The following is a 25052-nucleotide window of genomic DNA, read 5'->3' on the forward strand; positions in this document are numbered from 1 at the left end:
GGAAAGTGTTACACGCACAGCTAGGCGCATGGTAGACTAGACGGGAAGGTGATACACGTACACCTAGAGAATGGTAGACTAGACGGGAAGGTGAGACATGCACAGCTAGGGGGATGGTAGACTAGACGGAAAGGTGATACACGCACATCTAGGGGGATGGTAGACTAGACGGGAAGGTGAGACATAAACAGCTGGGGGAATGGTAGACTAGACGGGAAAGTGTTACACGCACAGCTAGGCGCATGGTAGACTAGACGGGAAGGTGATACACGTACACCTAGAGAATGGTAGACTAGACGGGAAGGTGAGACATGCACAGCTAGGGGGATGGTAGACTAGACGGAAAGGTGATACACGCACATCTAGGGGGGGTATACTAGACGGGAAGGTGAGACATGCACAGCAGGGGTAGACTAGACGGGAAGGTGATACACGCACACCTAGGGAATGGTAGACTAGACGGGAAGGTGAGGCATGCACAGCTAGGGGGATGGTAGACTAGACGGGAAGGTGAGACATGCACAGCAGGGGGGGGGGGTAGACAAGACGGGAAGGTGATACACGCACAGCTAGGGGGGTGGTAAACTAGACGGGAAGGTGAGACATGCACAGCTAGGGGAATGATAGGCTAGACGGGAAGGTAATACACGCACACCTATGGAATGGTTGACTAGACGGGAAGGTGATACACGAACAGTTAGGGGGATGGTAGACTAGACGGGAAGGTGAGACATGCACAGCTAGGGGATGGTAGATTAGACGGGGAGGTGAGACACGCACAGCTAGGGGGAATGGTAGACTAGACGGGAAGGTGAGACATGCACAGCTAGGGGATGGTAGACTAGACGGGAAGGTGAGACACGAACAGCAGGGGGAATGGTAGACTAAACGGGAAGGTGAGGTGAGATATGCACAGCCAGGGGATGGTAGACTAGACGGGAAGGTGAGACACGCACAGCAGGGGGGATGGTAGAAAAGACGGGAAGGTGAGACACGCACAGCAGGGGAATGGTAGACCAGACGGAAGGTGAGACATGCACAGGGAAGGTGAGAAGTGCACAGCTGGGGGAATAGTAGACTAGACAGGAAGGTGAGACACGCAGAGGAGGTGAGGTGGTAGACTAGACGGGAAGGTGAGACACGCAGACCAGGGAATGGTACACTAGACGGGAAGGTGAGACATGCATAGCTAGGGGAATGGTAGACTAGACGGGAAGGTGAGACACGCACAGCTAGGGGGAACGGTAGACTAGACGCTAGGGGAAGGTGAGACATGCACAGCTCTGGGGGATGGTAGACTAGACGGGAAGATGAGAGACATGCACAGCTAGGGAAGGGCGGATGGTAGAAGGTGAGACACAGAGCTAGGGGGAATGGTTGACTAGACGGGAAGGTGAGACACAGGAAGGTGAATGGAATGGAGGATGGAAGGAGGAGGACAGGGAATGGATGGAATGGAAATGGAAGGAAGGAAGGAAGGAATGGAAGGAAAGGAAGGATGGAAGGAAGGAAGGAAGGAATGGAGGAATGGAATGGAATGGAATGGAAGGAATGGAATGGATGGATGGATGGAATGGATGGAATGGATGGATGGAATGGAAGGATGGAAAGGAATGGTAGACTAGACGGGAAGGTGATACACGCAGAGCAGGGGGAATGGTAGACCAGATGGGAAGGTGAGACATGCACAGCTAGGGGATGGTAGACTAGACGGGAAGGTGAGACACGCAGAGCAGGGGGGATAGTAGACTAGAGGGGAATAATATATAATTTTGATAGTTACAAATAAACACATTTAAACTGAAAAGGAGCCGCCGTGAGGAAATCTAGACTTGCTTCATTTAGGGCTTTAGCAGAGCAGGGAGGGGTAGGCAGTAGGGAAAATAATGTGGTTCAGGGACTGTGAGGCAGATTAAGCTGGGGGATATAATGTGGTGGGCATGGTGAAGTCCACCCTGACACCTCCGCCGTGATAAGTCTGGAGTATTTCTTAAAGCGAATTGACCCGTGAAGATCCGGGGTAGAATAGGTCTTAAGCAACCCATACTTGCCACAAAAGACGACTATGCTTGTCGTAAGAGGCGACTAACGGGATCGGGTGGTCAGGCACGCTGACTTGGTTGACACATGTCAATTGCGCAGATCGATGCTCATGTTGCTGATCACTGGATTGTCTGGTCCAGACTCGATTATTTACAGACCGCCGCCATACAGCTAGAATATTGCTGAGTGTGGCGTTAAACTAAAGTCACTCACTCACTCACTCTTAAAGCGAATTAAAACCAAACTCACTCACCGAAGCTGATGATCAGCGACGTATACATACCACCTCGCAATAAAACAAAAGAAGATGAATTAAACCCAAGAGGCTTCAACTTGGAATTCTATTTAATGGTATAAAGTAGTATATATCTGATTATACTCTGCCTACACTCAACTAAAAAGCCCTTGTTACTTACAATCATATAAGCGTCATTCTGCCTTGCTGTTCACACATGTTTAAACTTGCTTCATGTTTACAATAACATTTTTGCATAATCATTTCAAAGAAACTGCCATCCAAACAATTTTTTCTAAATTTTCGTTTTGGCTTGACATTTGCAATTCCGCCTTTGCTGGTCCTCTACACACATCAAGTTTTTAACAAAACATCACTCTAAAAGGATTGGAAAAGCAAATTCATTTCATGTCTGCAATATCTACCATCGTGATGATGTTTTGATGGCTTCGTCCACAGATTGAAAGTCCGGCGACTTTAATGATTAGTTCAAGCGAGCCATAGTGGGTAAATATAAGTCTGTAATGTCTTTCAGACCGACTGATTGGGCGTAGTCCTGGACCCTGGTTGTGTAGTCGTAACAGAGTTCAAACATCAATATATAATAATACCAACCCGACCACGACATTTGGCGGCAGGCGAGAAATTTCGCCCCAAATCTATTAGAGATTGTAGCGCGAAAGATCAGGCCTCTATGAAACACGATTGTTATTTCCGCCTTCTGTTATTATTTATGGACGATATAGTGATTGAAAGAATTTGGATTTCCGACACTTTTAGTAATATTCCAGCAATATCACCGCGAGAATGTCCGAAATGGTGCTCAGTGAAAATTTGGAATTGAACCCGGACTTTCTGCGTGAGGAGCAAACATTTTAACCGCTAGGTCACCTCACTGTCGTGGGATAGAGAAGAACAGCCCCTATGGGTTGGTACCTAGATATTGGTTCTGTTATCACCGGGTATTTTTATTTATAGCACTAAATATAATTGCTCGTCTACGTTCTTAAACAGTTAATCATTTTTATACTTTTAATATCAGTACGAAAATCACCATCTTCATTTTTCTGCAGACGAGGCAAAAATAACACCCATTCACTCACTCAGTCACTAACCCCTTCCTATAAAATCTATCTGAGAGATTTATAGAGATTCTTCTCTGGAATCTAAGAAATGAAAGATGAAACTGAGTTAATGTTTCCATACCAAGTTTAGATTTCCTCAGATACTGAATCTCTCACTGGGGCTCCTTTTCAATTTAAATGGACCGCTTTGTTTCTCTCAGAGCTATATATTTCAGATACTAAGTCAGCGCAGAGACCATCTATTATAATATTTAGACTTGCATGGGTTTTCTTGAATATACTTGTTTCAGGCCCGGTATGACAGCCTGCACAAAGCAATGCACTACAATATTTCATTCGCGCGACGTACTACTACTTGGAGTCGGCGGGGTAGCCTACTATAACCTAGTAGCAGAGACCATATAATAGATATTATATGGTCTCTGCTAGTAGTTAAAAGCGTTTGCTCATCCCGTAGAAGACCTGGGTTCGATTTCCCACATGGGTACAATGTGTGACCCCTGCATTCACGGTGTTTCCCGCCGTGACAATCGTAAAATATTGATAAAAGCGGCATAAAACTAAACTCACTCGTGCTACTGCTGATTGAGGCCTGCGTCAGTCGGACTTTCCTCCAGTCTAGGTCGGAGAACGGATGTCATGCAACTGCTCACACTCACCACATATTATTAGATAGAGAATTGCGAGTATAAACAATGCCGCGCATGTTATTTTAGACTTCTGGAAATTCACAAACCGTCCTTCCCTTTTCGATTTTTTTGGCTGCCATCACATCAATTCCCGCGTTTCCCTCCCGCCGTGGGTGGCCGAGATCTGGAGACGGGATCGGCGCATCAGTCAGTGTATAAACTATCTAAGGGTTTCCGGGTGATTATGCGGTCTACAAAATAAACCATCATTAAAGGAAAGTGCCATTATTTTCATATAAGTGATAATAAAGTAGCCAAATATATTCTTTGAAGTGTATCACTACTTTTACATGTGTAGGTCAATGAACTGGTGAATACTACAAGCACCACCACACTCTTTCTCTAACGGTCGTAATCAGTATCCATGAGTCTAATCATTAATCATAGGAGCACATTATTTTGGGATTTATGTATTATTGATCAAAATGGATTAGCAGTTGAAGTCACAACACTTAACGTGTCACGAGTAAGTGAATTTAATATTCCAGCAATATCACGACGGGGAACACCAGAAATGGGCTTCACACATTGTACCCATGTGGGGAATCGAACCCGCGTGTTAGTCGTGACTAGTGAACGCTTTAACCACTAGGCTACCCCACCGCCCCTAAAGTGTCACGATAGCTTACCAAGTGATTCTAAATATTCTAAAGCATTAAAAAACGAAATTGTCCATGGAAAGGTGACAGGTACATATAGGTCCCTTCTGACCTTGACCTGAGGCGATCCAGTGGAGAGCTGATGGCTACAATGGCGCCCGGACTTTAAAGGACCAGTTGCCACGGTCATGAAAAGCTATTGTGTCGTCGCGCCACAGATGGGCAAGTATTCACCTTATCGACCACTCGTTTGGCAGTTATTTTTCCGATGTCTCTCCATGGCCGTGATATACCGTAACGTGGACCAGTAAATACACTAAACTATGGATTCGATGGACAAAATGACGGCCATGCTAAAACATGAACAGTCTCCAGATAGAACCGTGAGCATTCCTATGATTGATGATTCGGTGTCACTGTACCATATGTACAAATCTATAAGTGCTCGAACCCTCGACCACTGGTTTTACTTTCGTTTAAAGTCCTATCACTTTTGGTACAACAGGAAATTTGTGAAACACATGTTTTATGAATCTCTGAAAATTTTGGATCGTGGAGAAGCTTTTCCCTCACCATGAAACAGACAAGGAAACGTTATCATTCAGAAAACAAATTAATATCAGTAGTTCAGCACGTAGCGCCCCACACAACGTTTGGGGTATTGTCCAGTGATAGCGCCATCTATATAGTGACCCTCGGGCTAGGTGGCGCTGCGTTCTCACCCGGCGAGTCTGGACAGTGACTGATAAAGTCGAGATAGCGGAGGTGGGGTGAGGCGCACTCATCTCACTCCGAGTGAATGGGATTCCTGTGGTGTTTTCCCGGTTGCTGGGTGTCCGGAACAGATTAAGAAGGCAGACAATTGATGGATTTTCGTCGGCGAGGAATTTATGGCATTTTCTGGGATTAGACTAGTTTTGAGCGATGGTTGTCTTGTAAAGACATTGTTTGTGGAGTAACTCTTGCTGTTCCATGTGTGTTCTGTCTCTTCAATCGACACTAAGTTCCCAGATTCAAAGTTTCGGTGTTAATTTTAAGCGGTATTGAGCAATGTTCTAGCTATATGACCACGGTCTGTATAATCGAGTCTGGACCAGACAATCTAGTGATTGACATCATGAGCATCGATTTACAGTGACATACATCAACAGAGCCGATTTCATTAGTCGACACTTGAAGTATCTAACGCGGATCTTCACAGGTGTTGTTTAAACGTAGTGAGCCGATTACAGTACAACCGCTGAGAGGGGGTCGATTAGGTACAGTGGTGATATAGATTGATTCTTAGACAGGTAACAATATGGTTACAGTATACCTGAAGTCATAGGTGGTGTTCACACTATCGGACATCTGTTTGTCCGCCGAAACCTGATTCCACTGAAGATTTAACATTGCTGGCTACACGCTATGCAATATCAACACAGCGTTTAGCGAAATCAGTACGAACCCTGTAGATCGACTCTGGCTGTTATTCCTCTTGAAGGTATACGAGACTAAACAAAGCGTCGACCCAATTCTTTAGACCATGTCGTAAGAGGCGACTAATGGGATCTTTTGGTCAGGCTCGCTGACGTGGTTGACACACGACATCGTATCCCAGTTGTGTACATCGATGCTTATGATGTCAGTCAGTGTTGTCTGGGAGAGACTCGACTATTAACAGACCGCCGTCATACTGCGTTACGGCGTTATTTGTAAAGTATTGTGATAATAAAATGGACTCATGATGGATCCATAGATTTTCTGTTATTATTGGTTGTGTTAATTACAGTATGAAAGGAATAAACATGCGATGTGTCTTTCATATATTCCCCTGTATACAGCATTGATCTAACTGGTCTGTGTTGTCAAGGTGTTTCATATATTCCCCTGTATACAGCATTGATCTAACTGGTCTGTGTTGTCAAGGTGGAAATCAGTACGAACGAGAGGTACCAAGGTATGGCAACGACAGACCTAGGATCAGTTAATGTATAAATGTGCACTCGAACACGTGTGGATCCTTCTTTCACGCTCATGAGGAGTGGATGGTTCTTTGAAACCCAGGACTTGCCGATGAGACAATGCCAGAGGTGGATCTGATTCACTTCTCAACATCCAGGTCCGTGGATGGCTGTTGTTAGCAATATCCCAGCCATAGAAGGACAGGGGCACTACATTTGGCTTCACATACTCTATAGTCTGTTTGCAGTGAAAACGTACCGATGAATTTCGCTTTAAACAAAAAAGTAAATCAAATAAAGTGAAATTAAGATTGCGAATCCTCGTAATTTTACTTTTGCCAATTGAACATTTAAATCTTGGATAAAAGTTGTTTAACAAACGATCATAGATTCAAATCGCTATTATTGGTCTGTATTACAAGGGGTAAGCGTAGTAGTTGGAACAGTGAAACAAATGCACGTGCGGTACTTGATGAGCGTTAACTTAGACCAACCATAGTTGTTCTAGGTGTTTCATCTAATGCGCATACCCCCTTGTAATACAAACCAATAATATCGATTTGAAACCATGATCGTTTGTTAAACAACTTTTATCTTAAGTTGAATAAAATTCTGAGATTTAAATGGTCAATTGGCAAGGTAAAATTATGAGGATTCGCAATCTTATTTTCACTTTATTCGATTTACTTTTTTGTTTAAAGTGAAATTCATGGGGTGCTCAAGCTCGCTGACTTGGTTGACATGTCGTATCCCAATTGCATAGATCGATGTTCATACTGTTGATCACTGGATTGTGTGGTCCAGACTCTATTATTTATCTGGAATACTGGGGTAGTCTAGTGGTTAACGTTCACTGGTCCTGTCGAAGACCCAGGTTTTGATTTCCCACATGGGTACAATGTGTGAAGCCAGTTTCTGGTGTCCCCCACCCTGGTATTGCTGGAATATTGATAAAACTAACTCCCTCTTGAACAGTAGACATCCCTGATGAGTATAACCATCTACCACAATACCAACAGAATCCAGTCATCAAGACAGCCAATGTCAAGGTTTTCAGTCATCAAGACAGCCAATGTCAAGGATTTCAGTCATCAAGACAGCCAATGTCATGGTTTTCAGTCATCAAGGCAGCCAATGTCAAGGTTTTCAGTCATCAAGACAGCCAATGTCAAGGTTTTCAGTCATCAAGACAGCCAATGTCAAGGTTTTCAGTCATCAAGACAGCCAATGTCAAGGTTTTCAGTCATCAAGACAGCCAATGTCAAGGTTTTCAGTCATCAAGACAGCCAATGTCAAGGTTTTCAGTCATCAAGGCAGCCAATGTCAAGGTTTTCAGTCATCAAGACAGCCAATGTCAAGGTTTTCAGTCATCAAGACAGCCAATGTCAAGGTTTTCAGTCATCACAGCCAATGTCAAGGTTTTCAGTCATCAAGACAGCCAATGTCAAGGTTTTCAGTCATCAAGACAGCCAATGTCAAGGTTTTCAGTCATCAAGACAGCCAATGTCAAGGTTTTCAGTCATCAAGACAGCCAAGCCAAGGTTTGTCAATGTCAAGGTTTTCAGTCATCAAGACAGCCAATGTCAAGGTTTTCAGTCATCAAGGCAGCCAATGTCAAGGTTTTCAGTCATCAAGACAGCCAATGTCAAGGTTTTCAGTCATCAAGACAGCCAATGTCAAGGTTTTCAGTCATCAAGACAGCCAATGTCAAGGTTTTCAGTCATCAAGGCAGCCAATGTCAAGGTTTTCAGTCATCAAGGCAGCCAATGTCAAGGTTTTCAGTCATCAAGGCAGCCAATGTCAAGGTTTTCAGTCATCAAGGCAGCCAATGTCAAGGTTTTCAGTCATCAAGACAGCCAATGTCAAGGTTTTCAGTCATCAAGACAGCCAATGTCAAGGTTTTCAGTCATCACAACAGCCAATGTCAAGGTTTTCAGTCATCAAGGCAGCCAATGTCAATGTTTTCAGTTATCAAGACAGCCAATGTCAAGGTTTCCAGTCATCAAGGCAGCTAATGTCAAGGTTTTCAGTCATCAAGGCAGCCAATGTCAAGGTTTTCAGTCATCAAGACAGCCAATGTCAAGGTTTTCAGTCATCAAGGCAGCCAATGTCAAGGTTTTCAGTCATCAAGACAGCCAATGTCAAGGTTTTCAGTCATCAAGGCAGCCAATGTCAAGGTTTTCAGTCATCAAGGCAGCCAATGTCAAGGTTTTCAGTCATCACAACAGCCAATGTCAAGGTTTTCAGTCATCAAGGCAGCCAATGTCAATGTTTTCAGTCATCAAGACAGCCAATGTCAAGGTTTTCAGTCATCACAACAGCCAATGTCAAGGTTTTCAGTCATCAAGGCAGCCAATGTCAAGGTTTTCAGTCATCAAGGCAGCTAATGTCAAGGTTTTCAGTCATCAAGGCAGCCAATGTCAAGGTTTTCAGTCATCAAGACAGCCAATGTCAAGGTTTTCAGTCATCAAGACAGCCAATGTCAAGGTTTTCAGTCATCAAGGCAGCCAATGTCAAGTTTTCAGTCATCAAGACAGCCAATGTCAAGGTTTTCAGTCATCAAGACAGCCAATGTCAAGTTTTCAGTCATCAAGACAGCCAATGTCAAGTTTTCAGTCATCAAGACAGCCAATGTCAAGGTTTTCAGTCATCAAGACAGCCAATGTCAAGGTTTTCAGTCATCAAGACAGCCAATGTCAAGGTTTTCAGTCATCAAGACAGCCAATGTCAAGTTTTCAGTCATCAAGACAGCCAATGTCAAGTTTTCAGTCATCAAGACAGCCAATGTCAAGGTTTTCAGTCATCAAGACAGCCAATGTCAAGGTTTTCAGTCATCAAGACAGCCAATGTCAAGGTTTTCAGTCTCTTCAAATAACCACAAAACAGAAGATATTTTTACAAACTTTTTATTCTTTATACTCAGTTGCCAGTGTGGCTGCCCCTGTGATGGGGGAACACGATGACCATAGTTATAGACCCCTATACTGTACATCTTAAAGTGATTAGCTACATCAGGCCTATCACAGCCAGCCAGTCCCACCCCCCAGGCTGGCCTTACCCATGCTAATAATGCTCAACACTGCCCTATTCCAGGTCCAGGCACCATCCATATAAATTAACAAAGCTGTATACAGGGTAGGGGCCTTCCTGGGGGCCCAGGACAGGAATATACATATTTATACTCATATATAGTTTTTATTCAACTCACCTGACTTGGGTAATATTACTTCACGATTCTGTCACGACATTTGGTTTCTGCAGTTAATGCCTTGTAGGTGAGATTTGATTAAATTTGAAATCATTTATCATAAGCTGCGTAATGACCTTTCTTAAAAAATTCATTAATTGATTAGTTTCATAATAATACTGAAAAGAATGACTGCTAGAGGTGACTTAAACCAAATGTACTGACAGAGCTGCCCCCTGTTACACAGTCTGGACAAATCGTAATGCACACACAGCCTATCCTGGCAGGATAGGCTCATGTCCATTATGATTGAAACTGACTGTCATACATGGGGGAGGGAGAAAAAACATTGATGTTATCATTGTCTGTTGTATGTCACAAGGTTTATCTATAAATGTAAGAATGGATTTCACTTGATCAAAACAGAAACAATAAATAATTAATTATTTTTTTTATGTTAATTATTTTGTTTCATACTGAATAAAAACATTAAAGATTGCATAAACATTGGAAAATAAGAAAACGGAGGTATTTTGAGGGTAAAATTGACGACTTTGTGTTTGTAGTAAGAACAGTGTGGGGGCCACATTTCTGTCCGTGGACAGTCAGAGATAGGTAGATATCTTTGGTTGAAGCTTGACGCAGTCCGCTGAAGTAGACGTTTATATACTCTCAAACCATTCATTCAAATCTCTCACAGTCATACATTACAAGGGCATAAATTTCATCTAATGAAACATTCATAATTTCCTGATACAAATTGCTTCCCACCCAAAATCTCTTCATCATTATTTACAAAGGATAAAAAAATGTAAAATAGGATTTCATGGATTTGCAACTGAGTACATTACAGAACAACTTCTGTTAACAAATATCTCATTGTATTTCAAGGACCTTCCTACAATACAAAAGAGTATACTAAGAGTATTCCAAGGGAGAATTCTCTGGGAGATTCCCCAAGAAATTATGCATTGGTTTTCAGAGAGGTAAGAGGGTAATGCCCTTCAATATTGATAGTGGGCACATCATTTTGGCAAATAAGTAACCTTTTTAAAAATATATCTATATAAATGCACATTTAAGTAAATGTTGTAAACATGGGAAATGATATGTGCAATACTACTTACAATAGATACTGGCCTTGACAATCCCATTATATATGAATATTATTTCCAGAAAAGTATAACAAAACAAAAATATCATCTACTGGCTTTTTCCAGATTTGTCCTGTCTCATTGGACCTTTAATCTTTAATACTATTAACTCTTTACTTCACTTTTTTGCAAAAAGATGTGCCCGAGTATATATTTCAAAGGCGAGTGCTGTCAAAGCCTCACCAATTTTTCAATATACATAAACAAATAACAAATGAATCAACAATGTCATCTTGCCTTTTGTCCGTGTAGATTCGTTCATTGCTAAACGGACAACTTACGAGGTTGAAAATTTACATCAATACTTTGTACAAGGTTTTCATAACAGTATCACTATACATGTTCTACATACAATATTTTACAAATAACACAAACATCCATCTTCGCCATGGCAACCAGAGAATGAGTCATGTGACCAGCATAAACAAGGGAGATAACTCCTCCTCTGGCTGCATACGAAACATGTCCATGTTTCAGGTTCATAAATAAATAAGGTAGTTTTGGTGAATGACAATCTTACTGACTAACATTGTATCTAGACCCTGGATAGTTGACGTCGAACTTCGTCGATAAGTTCTCTGTGTGCAGATCTCTGCCCTTTAGGCAAAGAAGGTACCCGTAAACACAACAAACTAGCAAGTAAGTTTCCACCTGTTCATCCACACTGAGCACAGTCATCAACCTGGCGGCACTATTTGCCGTTGCATAACTGGCCACAATGCTCACCGTTTCTGTCAACATACGTCCATATCCATTGGTTCGATTCCTGAATTTGAAGTTTGACATTGAAGTTAGGTCTTTGGGCTCATAATCAGTTTTAAAACTGCATTAAAAAAAAATATCACATTTGTAGATATGAGATGCACCTTTGGCATGAAAGTCACTGTCTTTGAGTAATCCAAATGCACTCCTGCCCCGTAAGTCCAGCACTAGCATACTGCAACCCGTTTCCTCACCGTGCCCTTCCTCCGTCCTGGGACAGGGCTACAACAAGCGTCAATGGCACGCTCACTTCACGTACGTTTCACATACACGTCTTCACGTAAATACCATGTGAATGTTCACACAAGGTTCATGTAACTTCACAATGCACACATCCACTCCGTCTTCCGTCTTCTCCTGAGAAATTAGTTAAAGTATCGCGGTGAATGTGAGTGGACAATTGCGAGGGTCCAGTGACGAAACACTGATTTTCCGACGTCCACTTAGCTGCCGTTCAGGACTACCCAGAAAGCAGGAGCCACTTCCTGGAGTGTTGACAACTGAAGGGCTGTCACCCTCCTGTTCTTCCTGTGGGTATCCTAATACAGTCACAGAAATAGCACCATTGCCACACAGGATCACACTTCTGAAACACAGAGATACAGACATTATATTCAAATACTTATATGGTATGCAATTCAGAACTGCATGTTACATGTGAAAGTCTATTGATACATAGAGAGTGTGTGAGTATAGTTTTATGCTGCACTCAACAATATTCCAGCTATATGTCGGTATTGATACATAAATTTGATGATATCAACCATGAAACAGGATCAACAACCATTGATATCAACCATGAACAGGATCAACAACCACTGATATCAACAGTGAACTCGTTTAACATGATTTTTGTGCAGATAAGAGACAAGAAATGGATTTTAGTATCCCTGGTAAGTTTGTACATATACCACTTATTCCAGTAAACTAATGACTGAGTGTGACTTACTTAATTGTGATGTACTAGCACTTGCTTTCATCAGAGTCGGAGTTCGCTGCAGTTTCAAGTTCTTTCAGCTTTCGCCGTTTGCTTTTGAAACTTCTTTCTTGGTCTACTGTCCCTGAAACGCAAACATTTCAACTTCATCAATACAGTCATCAAAGTAATACTGATATGAGAAAGTTCTGTCTACTGCAGGTATGGCCTTTTCACAGCCTGATATTGTAGTTGAGTGGATAGTGCATTGTATACTGGTGTTAATTCTGGCACTAAAACAAGTGTGGTATTGTGGTCAACATTGACATTTGTCTGGCATTGTGATGTTTCTGTACTATAAGACCAGTATAATACTTAAGTTGGTATATTACTGGGACTGGCATTACAGCAAATCTGGCACTATAACGAGTCCTATGTTATACATGTCCTGCATTGTGGCAAGCATTCCATGATGATATGCTCTGTTCCTTGACAGATATGGTGAGTGTACCATTGTTGTAAGGTTGGGACAGCGATCACCACAGCTCTGTAGCAAGTCAGGCAGTATAACGAGTGTTGCAGACTTACCTGGAAGAGGTGTGTGTACTTCTACTTTGACTGTGGCAGTAGCCTTGACTCTCGTCACATGTTTGGCTGGCGGAGTGGACGAGGCCGATGTGGGTGGAGAATTCTAGGGTAGAGAGAATAAAAACATGTAAAATCCACATGGACAAGTTCAAGGACACTGATTGACAATATACAAATTGACCACATTTCTGGTGCATGAGTGAATTGCTATGCTTCTTCCGGTTCTTCAGACAGAGCTCAGTATTAGGAGAGGTTGGATGCCACAACAATAATAATAATAATAATAATAATAATAATAATATGGCCAATTATGGCTGCAGGAACATGCTCTAAGCGCATACAACATAATGGACATTATTTCCCTGGATAACCCAAGCTGCCTGTGAGGTGCTAGAAGGTTAATAGTCATATGACTTATCCCCCCGGGTACCCATTTTCTGCTGGGTCAGCAGAGGCAATTGCCATGGCACTTTGAATTGCAAAGTGACACAAGAACAGTACATTCCACTAACAGCATCCTGGTAACTTGCATGGAACAGACTAGAATACAAATGGAACTGATTGTTGAACTCACATTTCTACTGCCACTATTACTGTTTCCACAACTTGCTCCTTGTTGAACCATTGTCGTTTCCACGACAACCTCTGGTTGGACTATGATTTCATGGGAGGAGTATTGAGTGGGTTCCTCTGTAATGGTGCTGAGAGAAATATCAGAAGGCAGTCTGGGATACACGCGACCTCGCTGTGATCGCAGTGGTCGATCTCGTGGTTTTGGAGATGGTTCTGGTGAAGGTGTTGCTAGGCGATCAGGATTATCCTTGGGAATCACCTGGAAAAGCAAATATCAACTTTAAATCACTGAGTAATTATCATCTATGACCCTGAATGAACATCTTCTGGAAATATACACATATTATTGCTGCAAGCCAATAAATTAATCATAACATGACTCTAAATGAACTCTTAAATGGGAAAGCAGGGACATTAAGAGTTATCTCCCTTTGATCATTTTCACCTCCACAGTGAAGAGCCCTGGTGTGTGTTAGTTTGAAATATCTACAGTGAGGGAGGGAGTGAGTTGGGTTTTTGAGACTTTTCATAATATTAAAAAAATATCACACCCAGGGATCAAAGTGAGTGAGTTTAGTTTTACGCCACACTCAGCAATATTCCAGCTATATGGCGGCGGTCTGTAAATAATCGAGTCTGGACCAGACAATCCAGTGATCAACAGCATGAGCATCGATCCGCACAATTGGGATACGATGACATGTGTCAACCAAGTCAGCGAGCCTGACCACCCGATCCCGTTAGTCGCCTCTTACGACAAGCATGGGTTACTGAAGGCCACTATTCTAACCCGGACCTTCCGAGTTCAAAGTGAAGCAGTTAAGATGGGTTGGCATATACCTCTTAGCAATTGTCATATCTCAAAGTGTAAACTTTACTGATGTGGGATTCGAATTTCAGAATTTGCATGAAGGAACTTATACAGCAGTGTGTGACCATTTGACTATAACTCCATGTGTAGAGGGAACACTCACCTCTCCCTTCGGTCCAAGGAAGGACAAAAGGACAGGCAGCAGCAGCAAGCCATTGAACATTCCTATCACAACCAGTGCCGCCAACACGATTGAAGAAATACCTGAAACCAACAAACACTTTTATTAGTATTAGAAACAGGGCTCATTTGTTTTCTATATGTCAACGGGAAATTCTCACACTCTTAATCACTGGTGCTGATGAAAATGTTCATGCATAAATGCTAATTAAATGCATTGCTCACATGACTCTTGTTAATCACTCAATACCTTGACAGATTGACTAGACTCCTACAAAAATTAGTTTTCTTTAACTTTTTTGGTCAGTATGCATTAAGCAGGAAACTCACAGCTATTTATAGTTTTCTACATGCTGCCAATTAGTCCGACACAAGAATCAGTAAATATTTTCATAGATATATACAGTGCTCGTGTACATGATTACGCAGCCACACTAAACTCAAAACTACCTTGGCTGCGGAAGCTAAGATAAGAATTTAGCAAATATACTGCTTAAAATCTTTCATAAAAACTCTCCACTGGCCACAAAAACTTGCATTCTTTATTTCCTATCAGGGCTCCTTCTACTTTCCTCATCACTAGTTCTATTAAACAATGCTAAAAGGAATCTCTTAAACCATACAAGGGGGTCCAAAAAACTTCCATAGAAAACATGTGAATGCGCACAAATCGGAGGTGAGACATTCTGAACTCAGATCACCAGCTTGTTTGTAATTTCTTCAACTTCAGCTGAAGGGTTCAATTAGTCGTACAGAAATAGTTATAATTTTCTTTTCAGGTCTTGCAAAATTATTATCCAATCTGTCAAAAGTCAGTGAAATGTAGCAGACGAAATGACAAATAAACGGGGGCTCCTCTGTCCCCACAGGGGGTCCCAACCCTCAGCCAATGGCCCGAGGCTTTACAGATTCCATTTGGTTAAAGGCTGAATTGATGCAGGCAGACCCCATGTGGGATGTGCATTAACCCCATCAGTGAAGAATGGAACTCATGAAGAAGTCACCCCTTGTGGGAAACAAAATTGGCAGTTTTTTTAACAACAATTTTATTCTGGAATCTAACTTTATGATATTAAAAATTATTCAATTAGACATAAAGTCTCACTTGCTGAATAGATTTATGGTGTGTAAAGCATTTTGCTATCATCAGAAGGAAGAACTACATCAAGATAAGGCAGGAGTGTTGGGAATGTCATCAATGTGTCCAGTGTCACCCTCCCTACGGAGGAGACTGGTATGTCTGTGTGGAGGGCTGCTTGTTGTAACTCTGTCATTCAATACAAGCTATCTCTCAGATGACAATTGTGAATCAGGCAAGAAGCCATGGGACAGTGCAAACGCCAACCATTATCATTTTGGTTGAAAACTTCCAATTATTTTGACATTCTCGTCTGCCAAATCAGGGTCGGGTATGAACACTTTCAGCAAGCTGACCATAGAATGGTACCTATCTGAGGGTAGACTCCATTTGGTCCAGTTGTGGTAACGATAACGGTAAAGGTAACAGTAATGGTAACGGTCTCTAGCTTTTCCTTACCACCCTTGTAAATACATTTTTCAACCATCCCTTGCTTTATTCCCCCACTGCATTCTGTCCACACTGTCAAATTGGCCTCCCATCATACAGCAATTTGACTCTGTGCCCTACCTTACTTTCCAACCCCCTTTTGCCCACCCAGCCTGACTCTATCTAACAGTCTCTCTACCCTGTCTATCCTGACTCTCCCACCCAACTCCATGCTGTTCCTCCAACCTCATCCTACCTCACTCTCAACTATCCTTATTCTCCCACCCCACCTGGCCTAACTGTCAGGTAGCTTCCTTTCCCACCTTAACCCAGCCACCCCATACAGCCAGCCTACTCTCCCACCCCATACAGCCCTACTCCCACCCCATACATCCCTACTCTGCCACCCCATACAGCCCTACTCTCCCACCCCATAAGTCCTACTCCCATCCCCCCATCCCTACTTGGCCACCCCATACATCCCTACTCTCCCACCCCATACAGCCCTACTCTCCCACCCCATACAGCCCTACTTCCCCACCCCATACAGCCCTACTCCCCACCCCATACAGCCCTACTCTCCCACCTCCCATACAGCCCTACTCTCCCCACCCCATACAGCCCTACTCCCCACCCCATACAGCCCCTACTCTCCCACCCCATACAGCCCTACTCTGCCACCCCATACAGCCCTACTCTGCCACCCCATACCCCTACAGCCCATACTCTCCCACCCCATACAGCCCTACTCCCCACCCCATACAGCCCTACTCTCCCACCCCATACAGCCCTACTCTGCCACCCCATACAGCCCCTACTCTCCCACCCCATACAGTCCCTACTCTCCCACCCCATACAGCCCTACTCTCCCACTCCCATACAGCCCTCCTACTCCCCACCCCATCCTACTCTCCCACCCCATACAGCCCTACTCCCCACCCCATACAGCCCTACTCTCCCACCCCATACAGCCCTACTCCCCACCCCATACAGCCCTACTCTCCCACCCCATACAGCCCTACTCCCCACCCCATACAGCCCTACTCTGCCACCCCATACAGCCCTACTCCCCACCCCATACATCCCTACTCCCCACCCCATACATCTCCTACTCTCCCACCCCATACATCTCTTTACTCCCCCACCCCATACATCTCCTCCTACTCTCCCACCCCATACAGCCCTACTCTGCCACCCCATCCAGCCTCAAATGCTCCCCCTCCCTAAACTCCCCACAGCACTTGTACAAACAGCCCTGACAGTGAGGAGTTCCATCCAGCCTGGCCAGTAAACACAGCGGCCATATTTATTTAGAGAGAGTGGCATCTTATCAAGCTTGCCTGCTAGACCACACAGTCAGCCGGCATTAATATCCCAATGAATGCCAATTGCAAGAATCCCGCAGCATCAGGCATGGGCCTCTCGTCTTCCCTCACCCTGGGCCGCCAACTTGAAGGGGGACCCGACAAAAATAGACCTGGCACTTTGCCTTTGTAATACGTTCTTCTCCCTCTCCTAGCAAGGGAGGAGACCTGAGAGACTGCCTTCTGACAAATTGAACAGTTCACCTCGGGGAAGCCTCAGCCAAGGGAACAATCCAGAGATGTCCAAATCACTGCTTTTTTGTCCTTTCATAAGCATGGGCAGCCAATCTTTCCCTTTTCTCTACTCTACTCTCTTTTAAGTGAATTAGATTCCGAGTGAGCTGAGAATTCTGGATAATATTGGCACACATAGGGAACTTTAGTAAGTATAGTGTGAAGAGGGTGCTGGGTGTTTTAGGGTACCTGGTGGTGGGTGTTTTAGGGTTCCTGGTGGTGGGTGGTTTAGGGTACCTGGTGGTGGGGTGTTGAGGGTACCTGGTGGTGGGGTGTTGAGGGTACCTGGTGGTGGGTGGTTTAAGGTACCTGGTGGTGGGTGGTTAAGGGTACCTGGTGGTGGGGTGTTGAGGGTACCTGGTGGTGGGTGGTTTAAGGTACCTGGTGGTTGAGGTACCTGGTGGTGGGTGGTTTAGGGTACCTGGTGGTGGGTGGTTTAAGGTACCTGGTGGTGGGTGGTTAAGGGTACCTGGTGGTGGGGTGTTGAGGGTACCTGGTGGTGGGTGGTTTAGGGTACCTGGTGGTGGGTGGTTTAGGGTACCTGGTGGTGGGTGGTTTAGGGTACCTGGTGGTGGGTGGTTTAAGGTACCTGGTGGTGGGTGGTTGAAGGTGCATGATGGTTTAGGGTACCTGGTGGTGGTTGGTTGTGGTGGGTGGTTGAAGGTGCCTGGTGGTTAAGGTACCTGGTGGTGGGTGGTTTAAGGTACCTGGTGGTTGAGGTACCTGGTGGTGGGTGGTTGTGGTGGGTGGTTGAAGGTGCCTGGTGGTTAAGGTACCTGGTGGTGGGTGGTTGAAGGTGCCTGGTGGTTGAGGTACCTGGTGGTGGGTGGTTTAGGGTACCTGGTGGTGGGTGGTTTAAGGTACCTGGTGGTGGGTGGTTTAGGGTACCTGGTGGTGGGTGGTTGTGGTGGGTGGTAATGGGTGGTGGAGGGATGGTTGAGGGAGGTTGTTGCTGCCCTAATCTGGGATTAGCTGGGTGGGATATTGGAGAATGATATTTGTCATGTTCTAAAGCTATGACAAGAAAGTCAAGGTAGAAACTGTGGTGCTTATTTCTCTATAATAATGTGGTAGTGACTGGAAGGTGGGGTGGGTGGGTGGACTTAAAGTGGTAGGGGAGTGGGGGTGGGGACATGTTGTGCTTTACTGTGGTAGTGACTGGAAGGTGGGGTGGGTGGGTGGACTTAAGTGGTAGGGGAGTGGGGGTGGGGACATGTTGTGCTTTACTGTGGTAGTGACTGGAAGGTGGGGTCGTGGGGGTTAAGGTGGTTGGAGTGGGGATGGGGGAATGTGGTGCTTTACTGTGGTAGTGACAGGAAGGTGGGGACTAAGGTGGTTGGGGTGGGGTACATCATGGTGGTTATATCTCTGTAATAACGTAGTGACCATCGGGTGGGGCAGTAATGACATACATCCTGCAGCGATAATCTCTTGTCTAATATAAACCAGGCGAGATGAGAAATAGATAGTTTTCGCAATCTGACAATATCATCAGATTTTCCACTTTTCAGTTTTTTCTCTGCAAACACATAAGTTCTGAACTCTGGGATTATTTACAAAACTGAAATTCCAATCATATGTGAATTGACTGGTGGAGGTCTGGCTGTAGGATGCATCCCAGCAAATGCCACACACGAACCTTGCAGAAGAGAGTTACCAGCCTTGCCAGAGGCACTAAAACGTTGCGGGCTTTCCTCAATTTCCCAGCTGTGTTTCACAATGATAAACAGATAGGTACTTCCCGATTCGGAGGTAAACACTGATCGTGTATTTATCCCCGCCAAATCGTTCCCACTTCTTTGGCAGTAAGCAGTTTCATGTTCTCAAATCCTTTTTGACGATACTTTACTTTGACTTGGTTTTTGACGTCTGCTCACATCTAGTGAAAATACTCCAACGTGAAACACAAAACCTCATCTTTTGTATCTGTAAATCTTGCACAAAGACCACATAAAAAGATGTTTCCAAAGGGTCATAAAAAATAAGATCTTTAAAACATTTTTTTACTACCTTGTTGGAAAACTTCCGTTATTTGGTATTTGAATTTGAAATTTGAGCCACTGACATAAAATGGGAAAACTTGAACAGCTATCTCCCCCACACACACACACACACTCACACACACCAATTAAGGACACTGGGTTGGTATAGACTGTCATAATGTTTCATTCTCCATGCTTCGGGTGGAGGTTTTCACTTTTGACAAATCCCCCCAAAACATCACATTAATGTTTGTGCTGATTATCACATGACCTTGTGTTTGTCAAGTGTGCAAGGTCATGTTGTGGGTGGCGGTGCACAAGACGGTCATGAATTAACACATTCTTAGTTAAAAGGATAAAAATTAATTCATTTTACTGTTTTGAAAATTATCCCATCACATATGAAAATATCATATAGCACGAACAACATCATATATGAAACTGACATGGTTAGCTTACAGCAGTGTCATTAATCAAATAATGAAAAATGTTGTTTTTAAAATGAGCCATAATAGACTTGCGATCAAGTAGAAATATTGCATGACAATATTTTAAATTACAGTATTTCAGATTCATATATTTCAAATAGCTAGTGCTAAAATACTGAAATTGTATTAACTGATCAGAATCAACTTTTGATTTCTTATTTCATTTTTGTCCATTCTCAACAATTTAATTTAAGCTGAAGTTGGTTAATACTGAACATTTTTGTTTTGAAAAGAGCTACCTCAGTATATATCATATTTACTTTGCAGATGGTCACTAAACTGGCATATGTCCTAGTTCCCTGCTTAAAGTATATGAAATGATTAATCATCTCCTCTTGTGGTCATTCTGACCTCGGTCAGCCTGCTGCCAATCAAAGATACATGCAACACAAATATTTACAGATATTTCCAAACAATCGACTTTCAAAAAACATCTTTGAGGAAATGTGGTGATTGACCTCATCAAGTGAATGGGTGACCCCTGTTTCCCTTCCTCTCTTCCACAATCCCTAGACAACACTTCCCTCTCTCCTGCAGGAACTGTCCCACCACATGCTTCCTGGAACCAGGGAGAACAACGCAACCCCAAGAAATAGGGTTCATTCCTCGTCATTCTGCATCCTCGATTGGGATGTGTGTCATCTATATACCCCTTTAACGTTTACTTCCTATAGTTTAGAAGTTGTTTTATCAATTTGAAAAAATCATAAACTCATCAACAAAACAATCAACTGAGAAACTCTCTCATCACCCACCCATCATTCATCCACACATCCGCCCCACCTGGTGACCCACCCTCCCTTCCACAAACCCATCCATTCACCCACCTATCCACCCCACCCACCCTCACTCTACTATCCATTCACCTACCCACTCAACCTCCTCCTACCCTCCCTTACTCACTCACCCTCATATTCCACCCACCCACCCACCCACTCACTTTCATATTCCACCCACTCACTCTCATATTCCACCCCCACCTCATATTCCACCCACCCTCACTCACCCTCATATTCCACCCACCCACCCACCCTCACCCTCACTCACTCTCATATTCCACCCACCCACTTACTCACCCCTCACTCACTCTCATATTCCACCCACCCACTTACTCACCCTTACTCACTCTCATATTCCACCCACCCACCACATTCCACCCTCACTCACTCACTCATTCTCATATTCACCCACTCACTCCATTATTCCACCACCCACCCACTCACTCACCCTCATATTCCACCCACTCACCCTCATATTCCACCCACCACCCCTCATATTCCACCCACCCACTTACTCTCATATTCCACCCACCCACCCACTCACCCTCATATTCCACCCACCCTCACTCAGTCTCATATTCCACGAATTAGTCACGATATGGCTGAAATATTGCCGATGTGACTTTAAATCTTAACTCACTCACTCCCTCACTCACTCATATTCCACCCACCCACTCACGACAATTATCACCATGTATAATTGACAAAATACTGTGTCTTAAAAACAGTTATCAAATGAGACTGTAACAAAGTGAGGAAACTTGTCTAACACCAAGCAAGCATTTGAGGAAATAAAATCTACAACAAGCAAACAACTGGGCCTGAGAAAGCTCTGGGGCAGAGAGGAACAGTCTTTGCTGGGTTGCAGTAGGAACTGGTGACCTTTACTGGGTGGACTGCCTCTGGTAGTGTGGTATTTTCCATACAGATCCCACAGATCTGACTGAGCTCTGTCTAGCACAGGAAGTACCAACAATCACCATCTTGCATCAGCATGCTAAACGAAGCAAGCCTAATTTTAAGGTGATGTGAAATTCCTTAAAACTTTGGCTCAACTTTTCATTTCACCTGTTGATATAATGGAAGATGTACGATTTTGAAAAATAGGTTGACAGGTCAGAATAATTTTATTTAAACATCAATTCCAAACTTTTTTTCAAATGAAACTTTCTATCCAAAATATTTATTAAAAATATGTGTCTCAACTTCTTTTTAAATTTTTTATTTTATGTTGTTTAGTAAATTAAAAGTAAATTAACTATAAATTGACCCCAAAAGATTTTTCTAAACGTTTTTTTTTTACAGTAATAATGACCCCAAAACTATGCCAAACAATTGCTTTGAAAAGTGAAAATTGCTTTTGAAAGATTGGTGGAATCAACATTAAGATTTGATATGCATTGTACATTTGTGATTCTCATTTTAAAAACTTTTTGTTATAAATTTCACCAGGCCCATTTATTTATTTAACCTATTCGTCAAATCTATTATGGACATGTCCAAGTGAACTTTCCGTTCTCTCTCCAAATGAATTGTCAATTTGTGTGGTGTCAAGCAATGTATTTCAATATGTCAAGAATCCATCACTCAGCACGTAATATCATCAAGATAACATACTAATAGAAAACCGTCACCAACTCATAGTGGATCTCCGATTCCGCATTGTTAGCTAAGAGCAGAGGTGTCATACGCAAATATGTACTGTAAGTAAAAAATCTACAATTTTTGTAAATGGGCGTCATATTACACTGAACGAAACAGACTATGGACGCCTACCCTGGTCACCAAAACATATTTACCTAGAAATTATTTGCGAAAAACCATATTAGCAGCTTCCCACTCATGACTTTCAAGGGTGTCGACCCCATTCTCTCCTCCAAACACAGAGAACAGAGGACGAGGAGTGGTGCAGAGGAGCATAAATATTGAGCCTACAGTTAAGAATGCTGATTTACATGAAGAACTTGATAGTCTCTATTCTTACACCAGGCAGCCAGGATGTAGTCTTCTGTTTGACAGTGGACCACAATTCGCTGACATATTGCGGGCTTTTTTCCACCACAACTGCCTCGAAGACTTCATAATTATTTGATTAGGGATCCTCTAACTGGTTTCTGTGGGGATGGAAAAAGGGAAGATATATTTGAATACTGCGATGTACGTTTTTGTTGGGTCGGAGCAGGGCTGGCTTTCATGAATGAACTGACGAGTAATTTTACACTTGGGCAATCTTGCATCTTGGTCATGTAGGCTTCTGTTGACAATGTAATGATATAATGGATAGATTCTGAACTTAATCTGCTGAACATAACAAATACATATCTGTCAGTTACAATCTCATGATTTAAATCTAAAAAATCTACTCAAAGCGAACTAATCATAAAAAAGGCAATAAATAATTAAAAGAAATATAATGAATGTGCTCTTCGCGAATTGATAATAACACGAAATGTGTGAAATATTAATTTCAAAATGACATTATTTATACATTATAACCCTAAAATATACAACTTGAAACTGACAACCCTTTCACCACCAATCTGATTATCAGCAACTTGTCTATGACAACTCAAACATAAGCTCTTTGAGTGCAAGCACTACGGTAGGCGGCTATTATTGGTATCAGCTGTTGATGAAATCACAGCCACTGAAACTGGGAAGGGCTGAGCACTAGGTCGGCTTTGAGGGGGAAATTCCTTACACAGTCTACATGGGTGGTCTCGCCTTCGCAGAACCGCCATGTTTTTATAGCCTCTCAGTCCCATTTTTACTGACCGTCCCTCAATAGCCTTACATGCCTGAGTGACCACCAATAGCTGCCTTTGTCCCTCACCCGAAACCCTGCTTGGACTTCTCCACATGTCCACTTGCACATTGTTGGAAAAGCTTAATGTTGGTTTATGTTTCCCATACCACTAATGTTCTGTGAGTTGATTGTGTTTTCATAAAGATTTTCCAGTTTTGAGTACCTCTTGTCTTCATTGTGAAAGATTTAATTTTTTAGGCTGAGTCTGAAATGGACGAGGTTCTCAGGTTGTACATAGCATACCATTGACATGTGTCATCAAGGTGGCCCAGTATTTCACAACCAGGGTCAAAACGGACATGCAAATATTTTCAAATATCATGCAGGTAAACATGTTTCAGAGTCCTGCATATTTCATCCTTTTATCAATACATGAGTTTTATCAGAGATAAAACATACCTGGTTTCTCACAAAACTAAATTTAAAGCTAAACCATATGTATACAAGCATACCCTCATAGATTTACATTACATCTACATACAGTTCTTTAAAAAAATCTGGTTTCTCATCAAGACAAAATTGTGAGAAATTTCCCAGCCCCAAAAGCTGTTGTGTTGGAAATAAAGTAAACAAAAAAATAAATCACTATAAATGTTACGAGTTCACCATTTTCTTTGCCGTCTCTGGAAACACCATTCAATCCTGAAGTAAATTGTCCCGTCATCTTGGGTGTTCAATAAAGTAGATCTTGAAACCAAATCAGTCCCTACCCTTTCAAAAACTAGAGGCCGACCTGAGGACTATACAGAACATAAACGTCCTCACATAACAACCCCCAACAGGTTTTTTACTTGAGGAAACTCAAATGAAAACAACACAGGCCTCACAGAAAGGTTCAAGACACTAAACAAAATAACATGTTTTTCTGTTTAAGATTTGCTTCAGAACCATCAAGTAAATTGTAAAACATTATGACAAATCCATTTTTACCAATTTCCATAAATGTTAAAACTAAAGAAATAAATGGAACTGAACATCATTGGTGTTAAGATGTTATGTTTTCAAAGAGTATGAGACCAAGTTGATGTACAATTGCAATATATAAGTGATACATTTGTGCTATATGTCTCACTGTGATGCCGACTACAGGGGAAGATGGCAGGCCTTGTTACTGTAGCGGCTTGCTG

General features: G+C 42.8%; 1 protein-coding gene across 1 annotated transcript in view; it reads right to left on the bottom strand.

The window, feature by feature from the left end:
* Nucleotides 1–9484: 9484 nt before the first annotated feature.
* The window catches only part of LOC124258525 (protein patched homolog 1-like), a 63146-nt gene continuing 47578 nt past the window's right edge, over nucleotides 9485–25052 (bottom strand). Inside the window, 6 exon segments of the mRNA XM_046692597.1 lie at nucleotides 9485–12283; nucleotides 12647–12758; nucleotides 13202–13304; nucleotides 13776–14033; nucleotides 14749–14838; nucleotides 14840–14849. Of these exon segments, the coding sequence (XP_046548553.1) occupies nucleotides 12661–12758; nucleotides 13202–13304; nucleotides 13776–14033; nucleotides 14749–14838; nucleotides 14840–14849 (559 nt within the window). The 3' untranslated portion in view covers nucleotides 9485–12283; nucleotides 12647–12660.

Source organism: Haliotis rubra, unplaced genomic scaffold (genome assembly GCF_003918875.1).
Source record: "Haliotis rubra isolate DU_JTF1 unplaced genomic scaffold, ASM391887v1 Scf696, whole genome shotgun sequence".
Lineage (NCBI taxonomy): Eukaryota > Metazoa > Mollusca > Gastropoda > Lepetellida > Haliotidae > Haliotis > Haliotis rubra.